This window comes from Teleopsis dalmanni, chromosome 2 (assembly GCF_002237135.1).
Source record: "Teleopsis dalmanni isolate 2A chromosome 2, ASM223713v2, whole genome shotgun sequence".
Taxonomy (NCBI): domain Eukaryota; kingdom Metazoa; phylum Arthropoda; class Insecta; order Diptera; family Diopsidae; genus Teleopsis; species Teleopsis dalmanni.
This window is the reverse complement of record NC_051847.1, coordinates 163,581,954-163,602,837: the sequence shown is the minus strand read 5'-3', so window position 1 is coordinate 163,602,837 and position 20,884 is coordinate 163,581,954. Positions and strand designations below refer to the sequence as shown.

At 28.6% G+C, this 20,884-nt stretch overlaps 3 protein-coding genes across 3 annotated transcripts; 2 read left to right on the top strand and 1 right to left on the bottom strand.

Moving 5' to 3' along the window:
- Positions 1 to 6,673: 6,673 nt before the first annotated feature.
- Positions 6,674 to 9,310, top strand: LOC119677446 (gustatory and odorant receptor 22-like). The gene is made up of 7 exons (XM_038088788.1): positions 6,674 to 6,850; positions 7,328 to 7,654; positions 7,711 to 7,840; positions 7,900 to 8,030; positions 8,398 to 8,525; positions 8,593 to 8,920; positions 9,194 to 9,310. The coding sequence occupies exons 1-7, from the start codon at positions 6,794 to 6,796 to the stop codon at positions 9,266 to 9,268; spliced, it is 1,176 nt and encodes a 391-aa protein (XP_037944716.1). The 5' UTR covers positions 6,674 to 6,793; the 3' UTR covers positions 9,269 to 9,310.
- A 1,544-nt stretch (positions 9,311 to 10,854) lies between these two features.
- Positions 10,855 to 13,210, top strand: LOC119677445 (gustatory and odorant receptor 22-like). The gene is made up of 7 exons (XM_038088787.1): positions 10,855 to 11,064; positions 11,128 to 11,454; positions 11,570 to 11,699; positions 11,759 to 11,889; positions 11,955 to 12,082; positions 12,151 to 12,466; positions 13,084 to 13,210. Exons 1-7 carry the CDS (start codon positions 10,855 to 10,857, stop codon positions 13,183 to 13,185), a joined length of 1,344 nt encoding a protein of 447 aa, XP_037944715.1. The 3' UTR covers positions 13,186 to 13,210.
- A 3,945-nt stretch (positions 13,211 to 17,155) lies between these two features.
- Positions 17,156 to 19,720, bottom strand: LOC119677444 (putative hydroxypyruvate isomerase). Its single transcript, XM_038088785.1, has 4 exons — positions 19,503 to 19,720; positions 19,341 to 19,449; positions 17,652 to 17,827; positions 17,156 to 17,594 (listed from the first exon to the last, which is right to left on the bottom strand). The coding sequence occupies exons 1-4, from the start codon at positions 19,696 to 19,698 to the stop codon at positions 17,287 to 17,289; spliced, it is 789 nt and encodes a 262-aa protein (XP_037944713.1). The 5' UTR covers positions 19,699 to 19,720; the 3' UTR covers positions 17,156 to 17,286.
- Positions 19,721 to 20,884: the final 1,164 nt, after the last annotated feature.

Genomic DNA, 20,884 nt, shown 5'->3' with positions numbered 1-20,884 from the left:
GTTTCTGAAACCTATTTATTAGCTCTTCAATAATATTGCTTTTTTTATCTATTTAAAGATTAGCTTTACAATATTCCGCATAAAACAATAGGTATTATGTTCATAACATACCCAGACTTTTCGAGGATTGTAGTGTTGAGAATTACAAATTAGAACCATTGTCTGTGTTGTAAGGTGGGTGCTTTCGTTAATAATTGTTAATGCAAAGAAACTAAATATAATATTATATATGTATAAATATATAAAATCGAGTGTATTCTAAATATTTCTATAGATATATTAAACTAAAAATAAAATGTAGGAATACATTGCGAACTATATTTTAAAATAAAATATTTTTAAGAAAATAAAGTGAATATATAATAATTTAGTATATTGGTACAATTATAATATTTAAATTATATCCATAATATGTTATTGTTGCATAAATTTCGAACTTGGCGTAGTTGTTCGAAATCGGTGGATTCTGATATATAATTAAATAGTCGACTCTGTTTTATTGCTTTAAACTCTAACAATTGCCAACACACAAGTCTGTCTAATCATCATAATATAATACAATTTATTTCCCCACCTGTCATTCTTAGAAAACTATATCTAAGTATACTTAGGTTCTAAATTCAGAACTATATTTTTAACAGTTTTGCAGAAATTTTAAATTACTACTTGTCTAGGTACATGCGAAAAATCGTAGCTTTAAAATATGTTGGAGACAACCTCAATCTGAACGTCCAGTTTAATTTTATATTCGCCATTATTTGATATCTGTAATATATAATTTTTGAAATAATATTAATCTTAAAATATTATTATTATATTTAAAATATAATTGAATTTTAGCTTACAAAATGATACTTTCGTGTTTAAATTATATTTAGAGGCCAGAACTGTTGTTTCTGATCCAATCAATAATAAATATATACCTTCCGGAGAACCTGTGAAAAAAATTTTTAATTTAATAATATCACATAATATACTTGTATTTATTTAATTTTCATAAATTTAGTTAATATGGTAATTTACAGTATGTTAAGAATTTAATATTCTACATTATTTACATTGTTATTTGGTAGAACTCCATTAGAATATTGAATGTTGAACACTTGCTCTTTAGTGGTTTCTACAGCATCAGTAATACCATAAATATGGAATATATAACTTACACCGAACACAAATTTAATTTCAATTTATTGTTAAGATCGTAATAGTGAGAAAATTATCTAAAATAATAATTTTATTCACTTATGCCCGGTAGGCAGCCGGGTATAGCCGGGTGTTGGTACTAACTAACAAAATACTAACCTCTAAAATACCAGACGTTAAATTTGGAATGGTATAAATAGGTCGAAAGGAAATATAGAACCATTTTTTGGTCTTTCCTGTTAGCTCCCATCTTCATTAGTTACCCTTTACGCTTTAATAAACTTTAAGGAAAGTCCCAAAAATTATATTAATAAATTCACCAATTGGCTTAATTATAAAAAATATATTAGTTTACATTTAAGTCTTCCCTAAAAACCATAAGAAATGTAGACTTAACAGTCGAAAGCATTATAATATATTGAATTGAATGGATACATTGTGACCGAAAAGTTTCCGGTCATAAATAAATAAAACGCAAAATTCTTAATCTTCATCAATATTTATTTTATCTCCTTCAAAATATGCTCCATTAGAAGCGATACACAAATGCCAACGTTTCTTCCAATCATCAAAACATTTTTTATAGGCGCTTTCCGGTATGGCTTTGAGTTCCCTCTGCGAATTCTGTTTTACGTCTTCTATGGATTCAAAACGCGTTCCTCTGAGTGGTAATTTGAGGTTGGGAAACAGGAAAAAGTCACACGGTGCAAGATCAGGTGAATACGGTGGCTGTTCGATGGTATTTATTGAATGTTTGGCCTTAAAATCGTTGATAATGTTGAACAAATTGAGGTGAATCGGAACAAGCCGGGCGTTGACACGTCGCATACACAAATTGTCCACCAAAATCAAACGAGCCATCTCACGACCGATGCCTAGCTCTCGTGCTATCTCTCTAACACTCACATGAGGATTTTTGAACACGATTTCCTTTGCCTTTTCAATGTTTTCGTCGGTGGTAGAGGTCGAAGGTCGTCCAGAACGCGGCATGTCTTCGACGGTCGTACGACAGTCCTGAAAGGCTTTGTACCACTCATAAACTTGAGTTTTCGATAAAACTGATTCCCCATAAGCCTTTTGTAGCATTCGCAACGATTCTGCACACGAAATTTCGTTCGAAAAACAAAATTTGATGCAAACTCTTTGTTCAATATTTTTTTCCATTGTTTTTTTCGCAACGCACTACTGAGGTGAACTGGTTTCAACAGCTGCCGTAAACGAACTGTCCGACAGATCGCGCTCATTTTTGGCATAGTAATTAAGGACAGTGCTGGCAAACTACATAAACTTAAAATATCGAAAAATATACAGCGCGCGAATTTTAAATGAGAACCTCCGAAAACCTTTCGGTCACAATGTATATTGAATGAATATCCAACCCATATTAATGTTTTTAATAAACTAATAATGATTACTAAAGTTTTAGTACTAAAGTGATAAAAAATCTAACACTGATGTACTGTAAATAAATATTATATAACAGACTGATCTTTTATTTTTATTCATATATATACATATTTTTTATTTATTTATTTAAATTTCATATTTGCACTTATAAAATGTTAGATGTACTATCTTACTTCATTTACATTATCATGTAATTAAAGGCAGTGGATACATCAGATAATACATCAGATAATACAAAATACTATAATTAATCCATCTAAATAGTTTGTATTAATAAGATACATTGAAATAATTATTAAATATGCATAAACAATAACTTTATATCTATAAATAAAACACTTTTATGGTAGTATCTGAACAATTCTACGGAGAACTGCGAACTAAAAGTTGAGTGGGGGGTAAACCAGATAATATATAGTATATATGGTCTATGGCATAAAATTGAAAACCGTATGTTGCAATGGAATATAAAATAATAAACAAACTCATATTACAATCTCATAATAATATTTTGTATATAATTAGTAGTCACAGCTTTGGCTAAGAACCACAAATGTCAAGTAATATATATAGTAATATTGTATATAAGCAAAACTAAAGCGTCATACATACGAGAATTCACAGCAATCAATAGTTTTCACAAATACAAAAAAAAACACTTGTAAATCGAGTAAAGATAACAACACTTAAGTGAAAAAAACTAATAACTTAAGTAAATATTTATTTGATATGTTATAAATTTAATAGTTGGGCACCGAGTCAGTTGCTATGCGGAGGAACTGAATCGCCAATGCACTTTGCCGAATCCGATTTTTCTTATGATTTTCTAGACAAATTCTAAGGCTTAGCACGCAATCCAAGCCGTCTTGGGTAACGTTTGCGACTGTGATTTGCTAAATTGAATCAAATGATTAAAATTTATGTCAATTGAGGTTTTCCATGTTGTCTACACGTGACTACATTCGCAACAATGGATACTCACAGATACACACATACATAGATACACAGATACTTTGTGTTAAAAAATTCATGAATTGAATTCTTGTTGCAAAAATTATTTCTAATTAAATTGATTTGCAGTTACGAAACCGAAAAATAAATGAAAAATTTGTTCGATATATAACATATAGTATTTCGCAAAGAGGCCTGCACTTGGCAATCTAACGTAGATTGCATTCCAGCTATGCAAATTGTTTTACAATAAATGCGAAAATACGTTATATAATATCTCAAATAATCTTTCGTAATAGAAAACTGAGCTAAATGCACGTCTTCTAAAAATGTGTAATATAAAGAGATAAGTCGATAGGTTTTCCATGATTGTATAACCACAAGTCGCTTTAATAGGTTACAATTGGTTAAGATAACTGGTATCACCAAAACAAACTATCAACAAACAAACATCAATACTCAGCATTCACTCAAATCCTCTTACTGTCACAACTAGGCTGAAGCAGCAATCAAAATAAATGGAGGAAAATGGAGGAACTAAATGGAAAATTAGTGTTTACTCTTTTTCTATTATTGAACAAACTATTTCCAAAAAGATTCTGTTAACTATCTGAGAGTAACACTGGACTGGAGTTAGACATGAAAAAATCATATAGATAATAAACTAATATAAGCAACACTGAAAACTTCTGATCCCAATTGAACTGTTGGTCCTAAATCAAAACTTGTACCAGATAATAAAATTTTTCTTATAGCTTAAAACTATTTTGAATTGTGAATAGTTTTAAGCTAGAAGCCAAAATTAATAAAAATTCAACACCCTCGACAGATGACTATCAAGTCATTGCCGTATTTTTTATTTTTCAATATAATTTAAGTAACTCTAACCGATTTTTTTAGATTTAATGCATAATACTTACTTATGTTAAAAAATTTTGAAATAAAGAAGAAGTATCTATCTATCTAGTATTTATCTAATAAAATACAATGTTATTATTACAATGATAAAACCGTGCTGGACATATGCGATGCAACTATGGAGTACTGCAGAGTCCGATAGTATTTGCAGGGTTCTCGGGTTTGTAAGAAATATTAATACGTATATTCTCAAAGTCCTAAGGATCGATATAATCAAAGAGAATTTAGAAAAATTAGGCATTAAGGAAAATTAGGCAAATTAGGAAAATAATATATATATCTAGGTTATTAAACCACTCTAATAACCTAACTAGTCTTAATAAGACATTACCCAAGGAAATTAAAAAGAAAGAACTTTAAGTTCATAAATTCAGATACAAATAATCCTTATTACGCCTAGATCAGAACGCACAAGGGAGTTATTTTCCCTCTCTAACTATTTGTTGATATAAATTATATTAATGTTGGTCAAATTTATGATTATTAACATTTATTATTATTTATTATTAATTTATTATTATTTGTAATAATAATTGGTAATAATTTCTTACAATATATTTTCGCAAAATCTATTTAAGAACTACTAATTACATTGTAACTTATTAGTGATATTTATATAAATATGTAATATTTATAAATATGTAATATGTAATTTATAATAAATTGTATTGTTTTTTAGTACAGTGGTACAGGAAATAAAATAAAATATACTGGTAAGATATGATTCCATAAATTAATGTTATGAAAAAAAAAATATAATTTTTCTTCTTAAACATGGACTTAAATATTATTTAATGAATTGTTAAAACTTTTAAAAACAAATATTTACAAAAACTTGAAAACTTTTGCCAAGAGGTCTGTGGCCAACGACTTATTTTTTTCAAAACTATGGCAACTAGCCTAGGTCAAACAGTTGAAAATCCAACACTAAATTTATTCCTTAATTGTTGAATGCTCTATCTAAAGGTATTTTTTTATTTATTATTTAATATAATTTTATTTTAACTATATAAGAAAATTACTATCCTATAAATTTTAGAATTAGATGTACTATAAATCCACATAAAACTAATATAAACCTAAATAATAATATATCTAGCTCTTTCAAATATAGTATACAAAAAATAATAATAATAATAATAATAGTTAGAAGAAAATAAATTATTTTTTTATTTTATAATTTAATAGAAGATATTCTTGTTTACAATATAAATATATCATTTTTTCTATAGAGGCTATAACTATAGAGGCTGTTTAGTTTTCTCTGATATGAGAACCTAATCTAAAGTACCAAACTTTTCAATATATCATTTATCTCTACTACTAAAAAACCACGCCATGGATTTAAGCAAACGTAAGTAGTATGTCCTAAGCACTAAGATAAAACTTTCAGAGATATGGTCATTGCGTGAGGTGATCTAAGAATTGATGTTAAACAACTAGCAGAAAATATCCCTTTAATGACATTAGCCAAGTATTTAATGGGTTGAATATAAAATAGAGGTTATAGCTATGGATACCCAGGCAGAGAACGATAATAAAACAACAAGAAAAAAGTTTTAAATATAAACCAAATATATAATCACAAATAGATATTAAAACTTTGACAGACTTACCAACACCGCGTTATCAAATCTCAGAATGGTTACAGGCTCCTCGGGGAGGTATGCAGATCTGAGGTCAATTCTTGCTTAGTCTGATGAAGTGATAAACAATAATACAGTTAAGGGGTAAAGAGGGGTTTTAAAAATACCTCGAGTGAAGAAAGAGTAAAAGTGCTCAAGTGTACTGACTCAAATAGCTTCAACATAAAATTTTGATATTATATAAAATTGTATGAATTAAAATCATAAACTTAATATTCAACTGAAATCACCATCAGTTAGAATTGACTTATAAAATTATATAATCTGATAAAAATATTTTAAACATTAGACTATCGTAAGAAGCTTGTACTCAAAGTATATTCTAGTTCTAATTTTATACTTAAACATGTTCTTCATGAAATTGTTAGAATAATTCTTCAATAACAATATAAATGGGTATGTTTGAATATTTCCTAACCTTTGCAAGTCTATCCATGTAATTAAATATTAAAAGTTAATGCAAATAAAAAGTTTCACAGTTGAAAAGTTTTTAATATTATCCAAAACTAAAGTTTGTTTAAAAAAATTATAAATACTCTTTCAACACCAGGAAAATTTTAGTTCTTATAAAAATGTTTTCGATTTACAATTTTAACTCGCAACCGGACGAAAAAATTGATGGAACTCTTCTCAAATCGGAGTTGAATTCTTTTTCAAAACTGGGTTCACTGAGCGACAATAAATTAAAAACATTGGATTTGAATACTCAAGAGAGAGAAATTCAGCGCATGTTGAGATCGAAGTTGGATTCTGGAAACGGTGACAGAGTTGAGGAACATGACCAAGTGAGTCTGATGTTATATTCAAGTACTTAAAATATATTAAAACTGATTAAAATTAATTAATTAATATAAAATGAAAAGCTTTAAGATTATATTAAAATACTATTTATTATATATTTTCATTTACATTTATTTTTGCTAAATCCCCCTATCACCAAGACATTGTAGAACTATTAGAGGTGTGCTTACAACGTTATGCGATCCACATTTTGTGAAGTTGGTACAGGTCTCAGTAATTGAATTTCAAGCACTCCTTAGATTAACAAAAAAATGTGTTATTTTTTATAATCCTATAGAAAGATTTTTGGAAGGATTTTATTTAATACTTACTTAATGCAGTTGTCATCAATAATTGTTAATACAAATAAACCAAATGTAATATTATATAAATACTAGTATATTTAGACATCTATAAACATAGATATATTAACTATAATTATTATATATGAGTTATTAACTTATTCATAATATTCTTGACAGTTTTACAGAGATCATAAATTACTACTAGTCCTGTTTCGAGTTCTTGCCGTTATGCCAATACTACGGTCTCAACCTGGACGTATAACGTTTTCTTGGAAATCGATGGCTACCATTTATGCCATTTTTTTCTGGTGTTTGATGACCTTTGTTGTAGTTATTATAGGTCGCGAACGAATCCATATTTTACATACCACCAAGCAATTTGATGAATACATATATGCCGTGATATTTGTAATATATTTGGTACCACATTTTTGGATTCCTTTTGTTGGCTGGGGCGTTGCTAATGAAGTTGCTATATACAAATCATCATGGGGAACTTTTCAAGTATAAAATAAAATAGTTACTTAAAAATGGTTTAATAATATAACTTATTATTTCAGCTTAGATTTTATAAAGTCACAGGAACTTCATTGCAGTTTCCACATCTCAAAACAATGATTGTTTTCATATCTATAGGATGTTTACTCTGTGCTATAATTTTTCTGTTCTTATTGTCATTTTTGTTGGAAGGTTATTAAAAAATTATTTAACAAACATTTTTTTATTCACATATTCAAAAATATTTGCAGGTTATCCATTATGGCACACATTGGCATATTATCATATTATAACAATGATAAATATGAACTGCGCTCTCTGGTATATTAACTCAAGAGCAATTAAAGCTGCCTCATATTCGTTAGCTACTTGTTTTCGTAAGGTAATTATGTTAGTTTATCTGTTTTGAATAGCTGGGTTATACATACAGATATATGCCACAAAAAGATATATAATTATAATTATAATTAGATATATAAAGATATAATAAAAAAAGATATATGATTATGACTTTCTAAAAATTTTAATAAAGCTGAATAAAATACAATATATTGGTATATAACGAAAACTATTTCGAAGAGACACTTATCGTTAGTCAATCTCTCCTGACGGTAAAATGTCCGATTTCATTGTAATGACTAAATATTGCTCTCAAGTTATCAGTTTAACTACACTTATTTTCTTTTATTTTTATTATTCTTTTAATTTTATTTTATCTATTAATGGTTTTTGTTTTAAAACATTTTTAGGATATGTCGAAGGAATGCTCAGCCACAGTTATCTCGAACTATCGTTTTCTATGGCTCAATTTAAGCGAATTACTTCAGTCTCTCGGAAACGCCTATGCAAGAACCTATTCGACTTACTGTATTTTTATGTAAGTTATTATAAAGATATACACTTTTATATCATTTTAAATTTCATATTAATTCTTCTGTCTTAAGGTTCGTAAATATTGTAATAGCAGTTTATGGTGCATTTGCTGAAATCATGGATCACAAAGAAGGATTCCGGATATCATACAAAGAGTTGGGTTTGATTGTTGATGGAGTCTACTGTTCTATGCTATTGTTTATATTTTGTGATTGCTCTCATAATGCTACCCTTGGCGTTGCTAGGGGTGTTCAGAAAACTTTATTGTCTATAGATTTAGAACATTGCGATAGAGAGACTAAAAATGAAATTGATCATTTTATTATTGCTATTGAAATGAATCCAGCTATCGTAAGCTTAAAGGGTTATGTCAATGTAAATCGGGAACTTCTGACATCGGTATGTATATATTTATATATATATAGATCTAGATAATATAAAAATCAAGTAAGAGAAATAGAAAAAATACGAGAAAGTATGACTGGTTTAATGTTGCTTGCTAAAATTAACCAATTAAAAGAGATATTAACTTTTTCGGGAAAATGTTTGTGGAATTAGAACGTATTATAGAAGTTTAGAGTACATATAATTTTAATTCATTAATGACTTTTTTTATAAATTTATTTTAATTTTTAATAGGAACTTAAACTTTTCACTTTCATACTATTTTAGAGCATTGGAACAATCACTATTTATCTTCTGATACTAATTCAATTCAAATTTAGTTTGGATAAAGGAAAAGCCTAAAAACAAACATATCACCGATCAATCCAACAGTGTCCAACAGTAATCTATTCATGCCTTTATAACGAAAACCTATATTCATATTTTATTTATAGATTTGTTATGGATTAATTAAAGATATCTGAATCTATTAAATACAAACATGTTTTTATTTATATAAATATTATTAGAGACAAAGTGATTATTTGTTCTATGTATACTGCCCTTAAAAACAGGCTTTTTTGATATTATTATTATATATGTATGTAAGAATAATTTAATGGGAGCACATTTGTAAGAGACGAACACATGAAACTCTACTTTTCTTTATTCAAGATTAAATATTATCTGTATTTAATGTTCACCATTTATTTCAATATAGTTCTGTAGCCGCTGGTATTCGAACGAGTTACAATAGTCCCGTATGTGCAAACAACTTAAAGATTACTTGGAATATATAATACTTAAGAAATAAAAGCAATGGATCTACCTTTTTTTTATGTTTACCTAATCTGGTTTAGAATTATATCCCACTATATGGAATTGATTCAGGCATGTGAAAGGAAAGTTCTTCAACTTTTCGTGTTGATTGTGTCAAGTTAAGCACTGAGCTGATGCTAAGTGCCATCCAAACTCCATTCTATATAAATAAATCACTTCTAAAGTAGCTCATATAGATGATTTTTTATTTTTCCTGGCTAAGAAATTCGTTGTGTCGCTCCTGACATGATTTAGGTGGACATCGTATCGCTTAATTTGCTTCCAGCTATGAAATACTAGTCTTCTTAATTTTTAGCCTATTAAATCTCATTTTAATGAGGTCCAAGTCAGTGCTCCTCTGCCGTCTCTGTATAATCGTACTCATTTTGACCCAAAATTTAAAATCAATTTTGTCCACAACCTTGCTTATCTTCAACTTCTTCACCCAGAGGCAATTCTCTCCATTATAGCACAGATTTCTTTGTTTTCTAACTTATATAAAGTTTGTTTGCGAAATATTACCTCTATTGATCTCCCATTTCCATCCAAAATTACTGAAATGGTATTTTAGTCATTTATTTTTGCGGTTCAAGACCTAGAATCATACTCTCAATTTATTCCTTAAAGGTGGTTTGAAGGGAGTTGTGTCTCTTTATGTCTGATCAGTCAAAAAGTATTAAAAAATGTAAAGGTTTTAATATCACTAAGTGGTATTCCTTAATGAGATTTCGAATATTAAAGTTGGCATTTTAAATGAAATAATGTAGGTTTATAGATTAAACTCATTTTTTATTTTATTTCATAGATAATTTAATTATTTAATATTAAATTTTCTTAACTGACATTTTTGTGGTATTAAAACGACTGTTTGAAATTAAATTATAAAAGTGAGTGTAACTTCTTTGGTAGACAATTAATTACTTTGACAAACACTTTACAATAGATAAAAGGATGGCCTACACACGAATATTTATGAACTATAAAATATTCAGTTATGGAAACGCCTATTAGAGTTAATCACAATTTAATGATTTAACAATTACAAAAATTTAATCTAAATTCATTCATGAAAACACATCAGTAAGTATTTATGATTGAAAGTATAAGGAGCTCAAACTGTTTTCGGTAAAATGATATCCATCGCGGAGTCAGAATTCGAAGAGGCTCTTCAATCCACAATGCTGCAAGAGGACATGAATTACATTTTAAAGTCACATAAAAACAAAAAGACTACTTTTCATAACTTCAAAAATCCGGAATTATTGGAACGAAATCGGAACAGGGATACACGTAATCAGTTGAAGTCGAGCAATGGAACAACTGCAGACATTTATGATCAAGTACAACTACTAATGTAATATGAACTGATAATATCCATTAATCCAAGTATATTTTTCGGGTAGTTCTATCGCGATCATCAATTGCTACTTAAGCTATTCGTTATTCTGGGAGTTATGCCAGTAGTACGCTCGGCACCTGGTATTGTGACTTTTAGCTGGAAGTCCTACGAGATGATTTATGCATTTTTTCTATATATATTTACCTCATCATTGGTACTACGAGTTGGCTATGAACGTGTTAAATTCATACAAACCACTGAAGAATTTGATGAGTACATTTATGGTGTGATTTTTGTTATATTCCTCGTGCCGCATTTTTGGATACCATATGTCGGCTGGGGTGTCGCTAATCAAGTTGCACACTACAAAACTATGTGGGGTTCTTTTCAGGTAGTACCGTTTATATGTTAAAGTTTGTTTAAATCAATATATAATATATTTAATATTTTAATATTATTATACTGTGATTGTAGTATATATACCGATTCCATTTTTTACTTTAAAGGTTCGTTATTATCGCGTGACTGGCACAACGCTCACCTTCCCGAAACTTAATTTTCTTATCATTGTGCTCTTCATTGGTTGTGTATTACTAGCTGTCATGTTCCTTTATAGTCTCAGTCGATTACTTGATGGTAAATAAATTCAGTAACTAGGTAGAAAAATAATAGTATTTATATTAATTTGTTTTAAGGTTTCTTGCTTTGGCATACAATAGCTTATTTTCATATAATCACAATGATCAATATGAATGCAGCTCTATTTTACATCAACTCGAGGGCTATTAAGAGAGCATCTCACAGTTTATCGGCTTGTTTTAAAAGAGTATGCTCTATTAAATACCATTGATTTTTATTATTTTTATATGAACTATTTGTCTTAATTTCAAGGATATTAAAGTTGAATGTACATCCACCTTAATAACACAGTACAGGCTCCTGTGGTTAAATTTAAGTGAAATTTTTCAAACCTTCGGTAACGCCTATGCCCGTACTTATTCCACATATCTACTCTTTATGTGTGTATAAATTTGTGTATATGTTTCTAATAAACATACTAATTATTATTTAAATTTTTATGTATTAGGTCTATCAATATAATAATTGGAGCATATGGATCTTTATCAGAAATATTTGATTCTGGTTTTTCCTTCAAAGTTTTGGGATTAATCGTGCTGACAATATATTGTGCATGTTTGCTATTCATTGTTTGTGATTGTGCTAATAGCGCTACATCGGTAATCGCCCATGGCATACAAAATACTCTACTTAAAATAGATCTTTTGCGTATTGACATTCATGCACAACAAGAAATCGATTATTTTATATTAGCAATAGAATTAAATCCGCCAGTGGTCAGCTTACAAGGCTATAGCGTAATTAATCGTGAACTTATATCAGCGGTAATATTATCAAAATATGCATTAATGAATATACATTAAGACCGAAAAGTTTTCGGAAATTCTCATTTAAAATTCGCGCGCTGTATATTTTTCGATATTTTAAGTTTATGTAGTTTGGCAGCAATTAAGGACAATTACTATGCCAAAAATGAGCGCTATCTGTCAGACAGTTCGTTTACGGCAGCTGTTGAAACCAGTTCACCTCAGTAGTGCGTTGCGAAAAAAACAATGGAAAAAAATATTGAACAAAGAGTTTGCATCAAATTTTGTGTTTCGAACGAAATTTCGTGTGCAGAATCGTTGCGAATGCTACAAAAGGCTTATGGGGAATCAGTTTTATCGAAAACTCAAGTTTATGAGTGGTACAAAGCCTTTCAGGACGGTCGTACGACCGTCGAAGACATTTCGCAACGCACTACTGAGGTGAACTGGTTTCAACAGCTGCCGTAAGCGAACTGTCTGACAGATCGCGCTCATTTTTGGCATAGTAATTAAGGACAGTGCTGCCAAACTACATAAACTTAAAATATCGAAAAATATACAGCGCGCGAATTTTAAATGAGAATTTCCGAAAACTTTTCAGTCTTAATGTATATATATAATAAGATTTATTCCAGACAATTTCAACAATTGCGATATATTTAATTGTTTTATTACAATTTAAATTAACAATTATAGCTGAGCAAACATATCGTTCTGCTTTAACACGAACTACATAATATATGGGTCTTAGAGATTGTCCAGTCGAAGTGATAAATAAGACAAGTTTTAAGTTATAGTACTTCAAAGAATAGTAGTCCTGTATTCTGAAGAATAGTAGTTCACCCTTTAAATTACAGATGGTTCAAAGACTGGTCGGATCTACGAACCGGAATCACTCGTAAATTTCGACGACCAAGTGCCGTTCACCACCTCCCAATGGGACTATACAATCCCCGTGGGTTAAAACAAAAATAACAACATAAATTACAGATCTCGTTGACTTATAAGTTATAACCGTTATATGACGTATCTTAAATAATACAACTACAATATGAAGTTTTATATTTTCTGTATAGAACTATAATCAATGAACGCAAAAATAATTACTCATTTAGAAAGTATAATGCCAGAGTCATAAGAGCCTCAGGAAATTTATAAAATTATTTTTGTAATTAAATATTAAAAAAAGTAAACACCAATAAAATATAATAACAAAAATTTTACTACTTTAGTTGTTTAGATTTTTATTATTATTTTAATTATTATTTGAGGAAGTCAAGAAACTTAGAAAAGTTGATAACGCAGTAATAGCCGTTAAATTAAAAACACGTTTCATTTTTAATATTGGTCAGCCTAAAAATTTAATAAATTATTAATAGAGAGGTATCAAATAGTACTGAATTGCAACAACAAATATTTTAATTAATTTTCGATTAATTGAACTTTTGTCTGACCACACGGCTGTTACGAATATTACCAAATAGTCACCAACAGTGTTCTGGGAATTATTTCTCATATTTATTTATTCGTAAATAAATTTTTGAGACTGAAAATATCAAGACTTAAGCTTGTGCTCTGCCAAATTTGAAGCTTAAAGTCAGTTTTATTATAAATGAGTGTTGGGCTATCAGTCAGATTTTGTAATTTGGTTTTTTAATAAAAAATTTTTCTTATTATTTTACTTATTTAATATTTATTTCCGACGTTTCGGTTTTTTAAAACCATCATCAGGGAAAAAATTTTAAAACAACTGAATAGAATAAAGTTTGTATATAAAAAATATTTTTGACAAATGTTTTAAATAATTACAACGGAGAATATACAATCAGTTTATCTTAAGAATGATTTTTCTAGCAATGCACAGTAAACAACAGAAATATTTTCTATATCTCGCCGCAAATTATATGTGGGTTTAGTCATTATATGTAAGGACTCTAGGGTAAGACGTCGAGACAAGGAAGGTTCAGTATCAATGACTTTCACTGAAGTAAAATCTGGGTAATGATTTACATCAAGAAAGTGTGAGACTAAAGCTGATTGTTTATCCGGATTAATTTGTTTTAGACTATTTTTATGTTGACTTATTCTTTTATGTAATTGATTTTTTGTTTGGCCAATATAGCAGAGTTCACATTTTTGACCATTATTATCAGTTCCAGTGCATGGAATTTCATAGATGCAATTAATAATGTTGTTCGTTTCAATACGATCTTTCAGTTTGGTATATATAGTTGTTTGAATTTGTGCAAATGGTTTAAAGGATATTTTTAAATTGTCTACTTTCCTTTCGATAATCTTAGCAATTTTAACTGATAGGTCATTTATATATATCATCGATCTTCTAATCATAGGAATTTGTATACTCTGCACATGGTGATTAGTTCTTGAAAGTTGAAAATGTTGACGTACTCGATGTAGTTGACTAACAATCATTTTGCGAGGATAGTTATTATCAGACAAAATGTTGAAAGCTTTATTAATGTTAGTAACGTAAAATTCTTTGTCACTTATAGAAAATATGCGGAAAAAAAGGTTGTAAATCACATTCATTTTTTGTTGTCGTGGGTGGTGTGATAAATAGTTAAGAATTTTACCTGAGAATACATCTTTCTGGTACCAGTCAATTGCTAGTTCTCGATTATTTTTCTCAGATATTAATAAATCTAGGTAGGGAAGTTTTCCATTAAATTCATGTTCAACAGTGAATTGTATGCGATTGTGAAATGAATTTAATAACTGTAGGAATTCAAGGATTTTATCTTTTGACCCAATGGTGAAAATATCGTCAACGTATTTTAAAACAATTCTAGGTTTAAATGATAATTTGGGAATTCATCTCAGCTTGCAATCTATTTGAACACCATATTGAGCAAAATTGTACATAAGAAATATGATATCACAAATAGTGTAGAAGCTCGAGAAAAATTAACTAACATTATTGTTGAAAATGATGAAGTTCTCGCTTCTTTTGATGTGATTTCACTTTTTCCAAGTATTCCAATGGATTTAGTGATTAGACTATTAGAAACCAAATGGCATCTTATCGAACAATATACAACCATGCCTCAATACCTTTTTTTAAAAATTATACATTTTGTACTAATTGATTCGACATATTTTTTGTTTAAAAGAGATATATACAAACAAATTAATGGATGTGCTATGGGCTCAAATATTTCACCTACCATCGCCAACATTGTTACAAATGAAATCTTTGATGTGACAATTCCCAAATTATCATTTAAACCTAGAATTGTTTTAAAATACGTTGACGATATTTTCACCATTGGGTCAAAAGATAAAATCCTTGAATTTCTACAATTATTAAATTCATTTCACAATCGCATACAATTCACTGTTGAACATGAATTTAATGGAAAACTTCCCTACCTAGATTTATTAATATCTAAGAAAAATAATCGAGAACTAGCAATTGACTGGTACCAGAAAGATGTATTCTCAGGTAAAATTCTTAACTATTTATCACACCACCCACGACAACAAAAAATGAATGTGATTTACAACCTTTTTTTCCGCATTTTTTCTATAAGTGACAAAGAATTTTACGTTACTAACATTAATAAAGCTTTCAACATTTTGTCTGATAATAACTATCCTCGCAAAATGATTGTTAGTCAACTACATCGAGTACGTCAACATTTTCAACTTTCAAGAACTAATCACCATGAGCAGAGTATACAAATTCCTATGATTAGAAGATCGATGATATATATAAATGACCTATCAGTTAAAATTGCTAAGATTATCGAAAGGAAAGTAGACAATTTAAAAATATCCTTTAAACCATTTGCACAAATTCAAACAACTATATATACCAAACTGAAAGATCGTATTGAAACGAACAACATTATTAATTGCATCTATGAAATTCCATGCACTGGAACTGATAATAATGGTCAAAAATGTGAACTCTGCTATATTGGCCAAACAAAAAATCAATTACATAAAAGAATAAGTCAACATAAAAATAGTCTAAAACAAATTAATCCGGATAAACAATCAGCTTTAGTCTCACACTTTCTTGATGTAAATCATTACCCAGATTTTACTTCAGTGAAAGTCATTGATACTGAACCTTCCTTGTCTCGACGTCTTACCCTAGAGTCCTTACATATAATGACTAAACCCACATATAATTTGCGGCGAGATATAGAAAATATTTCTGTTGTTTACTGTGCATTGCTAGAAAAATCATTCTTAAGATAAACTGATTGTATATTCTCCGTTGTAATTATTTTAAACATTTGTCAAAAATATTTTTTATATACAAATTTTATTCTATTCAGTTGTTTTAAAATTTTTTCCCTGATGATGGTTTTAAAAAACCGAAACGTCGGAAATAAATATTAAATAAGTAAAATAATAAGAAAAATTTTTTATTAAAAAACCAAATTACAAAATCTGACTGATAGCCCAACACTCATTTATAATAAAGCTAATTAAAAAAAGTCAGCATATATGAAATGGACTTAAAGTCAGTGTTCATTAGCCAACTAATCCGAAGCCGTGCTTGACTAGTATGTTCCAACTTGAAGTTTTGTTAATTTGCTGTGAAAGTTCATAAACAATTTTATTTGATGTGCTATATTTGCTTTTTTGTCTAATAAAATTTTAAAAATAAAATATAATAATTCCAAAATATGTTTATAAAATTTTATTTACATAAAAATCGAATTGTATTCTCAGTTGTGTTTTACACATATAAATATTTTTTTTAAAAATTATCACGTTATATATGAATTATAAAGTAAGTGCCTTTTTTCACATTTACTAAACAAATTTTTTACAATTTAAAATTTTTTACAATTTAAAATTTTTTACAATTTCAAATTATATTTGGACAACCATTTTAGTCCATCCACGGTTGTGGTTGCAGGTTTGTACTCACAACCAATCCAACCTTCATAATTAATACCAGTAATTAAAGAAAACACATAGCCATAGTCAAGTTCTCCAGAAACATCTGGCTCATTTCGGTTTGGCACCTGTGCGATTTGTATATGTCCTATAAGATCCTCGAAATCCTTGAAGCTATTTGTCACATTGCCACGTATATGTTGCAAGTGGAATATGTCCAACATTAAACGCAAATGCTTACTGTTTATTTCATTCAGCACAGATGTAGCTGGAAAATAGATTATTCTATTAATATTTAATAGATAGAAATTGATAGAAAATATACCAGTTTCATAGCAATTCATGAAGTAAGAAGGAAGGGCATATTTATTTATAGGTTCAATGACACCAATAAGATTTTGTTTTTCCAGATAACTTGCTGCATATTTTAAATTATTTTTATACGTGCATAAATGGTCTTCCCTTGTTGCTTTATTCATAAGTCCAGCCATTATATGAATTCTATTAAATTAAATTATATATTAGTTATTTTTAAAATTATAATTATATATAAATAATATAAATAGTTAACAAAATACATATATATATATATATATATATATAGATGTTCTTAATACAGTGTAAAGGACATGGACACAGCAAAATAATAAAAACGTGTTTAGATGTTTCTATGTAATGTTCTTTTACTATGTAATTTTTATCTAATGGCTTTTGTTAATAAAATGAACTATAACTGGGAGACAGATAATCAAATCATAAGTAGCAATCGATTTTATATAAAATCAATTTCAGTTGACGTTAATATTTACTTAACTTCAGAAAAGTGATCATCAAATTCTTGTGAAAGATGGTATGTCGATGACACATGTTCGACAATATGCAAGACGTAAGATCTGGTACAATCAGAACCAGAATCAGGTCAAATATTGGCAGAAGGTTTTTACTCTCTTTCGAGACCACGACAAAGTTTTCAACTAGGCTGCACCTTAATACTTTAGAGATACGAGGACGAACTATATATAGTTCCATATAAACAACTACATATAATTGTATATATGTATACAACTATGTATATATAAATGTGTATAACCATATATAGTAGAGGAAGAACTATATATCGTCCCATACATAGAACTATATAGTACTTTCGTATAGGTCGAATTGGAATTCAGACATAGCAACATACTAAACTTCTGACACATATAAACCCCTGTCAATTATGTACATCCTAACTAAATTTTTACTCCTTATTACGTTACTTATTTGTTTTCTTAGTCAAATCTACAACAAATTTTTGCCCTAGTGATTTAATGCTCCGCTTCATTGCGTTAGTTGTTGGGGTAGGCAAATGACTTCGTAACACAGACCTAATCGCTCATAGCACCAATCTTTTTTATCTGCTTGCTTTTTAGGTCAGCATTAGTTACAATAACAACAACAAATACGGTTGACATACTTTCTAAAGGTCGTTTTCTAAGATAAACATTCATAAGTCACTAGTTTATATGTAATATAAGAAAATATGATATGAAACATTGTAAGGAATGGAGAACACTTTGTAATTAGAATTTTATATTTCGATCTAGGAGTGACCAGTTCTACGTGCTGAAGCCACTCGTCAATTTCGGCGACCAAGTGCCGTTCATCACTTCTATAAGAAACTGTATCCGCAGATCTTTGCAGGCTACTGTAACAACAAAAACGGCAACCATAAAATAACAACAGTATTGCAATCTAGATTATCTTTAAGTTGTCTAAAAAAAAATGTAATATTTAAGCTGATAGCCAATGTACTTGATTCAAATTAAAAAAAAAGATGAGTACAGATAAGAGTCATATAAATGCATACAAACATACATTAATTTAAGTACAAATAGGTATTTTCATTAAAACACTAATATTTATAGTTTTACTTAAAGTGATAATAATAATACTCTTATGTATAGTAAAAAAATTAAATTATTTACTTTTCTAATAAATCATCTTATGAAAAATTCCTAACTTTTCGACTTACTTTTTACAATTAACAGCCTTCGCAAACTCCACAGTTTCTGATAAATGCTTCTTGAAGGTTTCTTCTGCACCTGGAATGCTTGCTGACCCAAAATTTAATTCTCCAGTCCCTAAAATTGAATGATAAATTAAATAACAAAATAATAACTTTTATTTGACCCACCAAGGGCAATATTAATAAGTGCCACTTCAATTCCAGTTTCATTTTTAATGTCCACGACTTTATTTAGATCGGAATTTGGAAAGGGTATTTCTACCGCCTTGAATCCTGCACGATGTGCCAATTTAATTTTATCAGCAAGACTTGGAGCGCCTTCCGTAAACAGAAAATTCAAATTTGCTGCAAATTTAAGTACCATTTTGAGTGCAACTAAACTCTGTGTTTTGATAGCAAAAACAGATGAAGCGGAATCGCGGTGATGCCAGATCCGAAAGTTTTCAATAATTGTGTAATTACACAAAGTGAAACATATGTGAATAACGAAATTACAAATAAATGCATTTGTAGATATGCATTTTTATCATCGCTTGCAAATTATAAAAAATTTAATTAAAAATAATAAAACTGCCAAACCAAGGAAAACCTAAAGTTCTGCGCGAGACATAATACTATTAAAACATATTAATAAAAAAATGTGTTATACTACTTCTAAAATAAATTTTTTTTATAGTTTATATCCGGCTACAAGTCATCACGTTTGTTTAATATTCTCTATATTCCATATTTCGATTCCATGGATTCGAGGATTTGCAAAGATAATTACAACAATTCTTATATTTTAATAATCTGTTTCTTGATTTTTTTGATAATTAATTTACACCTAAACATTATGAAAAATCATATACAACAAACATTTTTTCATCAGTACATACATACCTGCATACATACATATATATAATTAAAATTATTTACAAATTTTTATATATTTTATAAATTTTACATATTATAGTATTTAACTAGGAATATTCTGATTAACTTAAAATTTATAAACATTAATTAATATTACTAAAATCTATATCCATTGGTCATGTTTTCGGTTTTGTCATTAAACAATTATATAATTTTAATTAAAAAAAAAAGGTGACATGTAGCCGGAGATAAAATATACAAAAAACATTATTAAAAACCCAGGTCGAGAAACAAATTCAAAATTTAATACTTCTAAAAAGTTAAAATATTTAATATTTTTATTTCAGTACTCTGTTTTCATCGGTAATTTTGTATTATGTATTGAAATACTGGTGATCGTACCTCGAGCAGATCTTGTTCTATTGCTCACGTGTTCAATTATATCAATAATCATTTGACCTTTTTAACTCATGTTCTTTCTTATTTCATTCGAACATTTTTCTCGAAACTAATTTAATTATCGATAATATATTTGTTATTTTAATTAGTATTTCATTTAAATTAAAAAAAATTGGAAAGTACAAATACCTTTTCACCACAATAGTTAATTCTACAAATATGCAACATTTAAAAATTGAAGACGGATTTAATTGTATTAAAGTTACGCTTAAAATTGGAACTGACTACTTTACAAC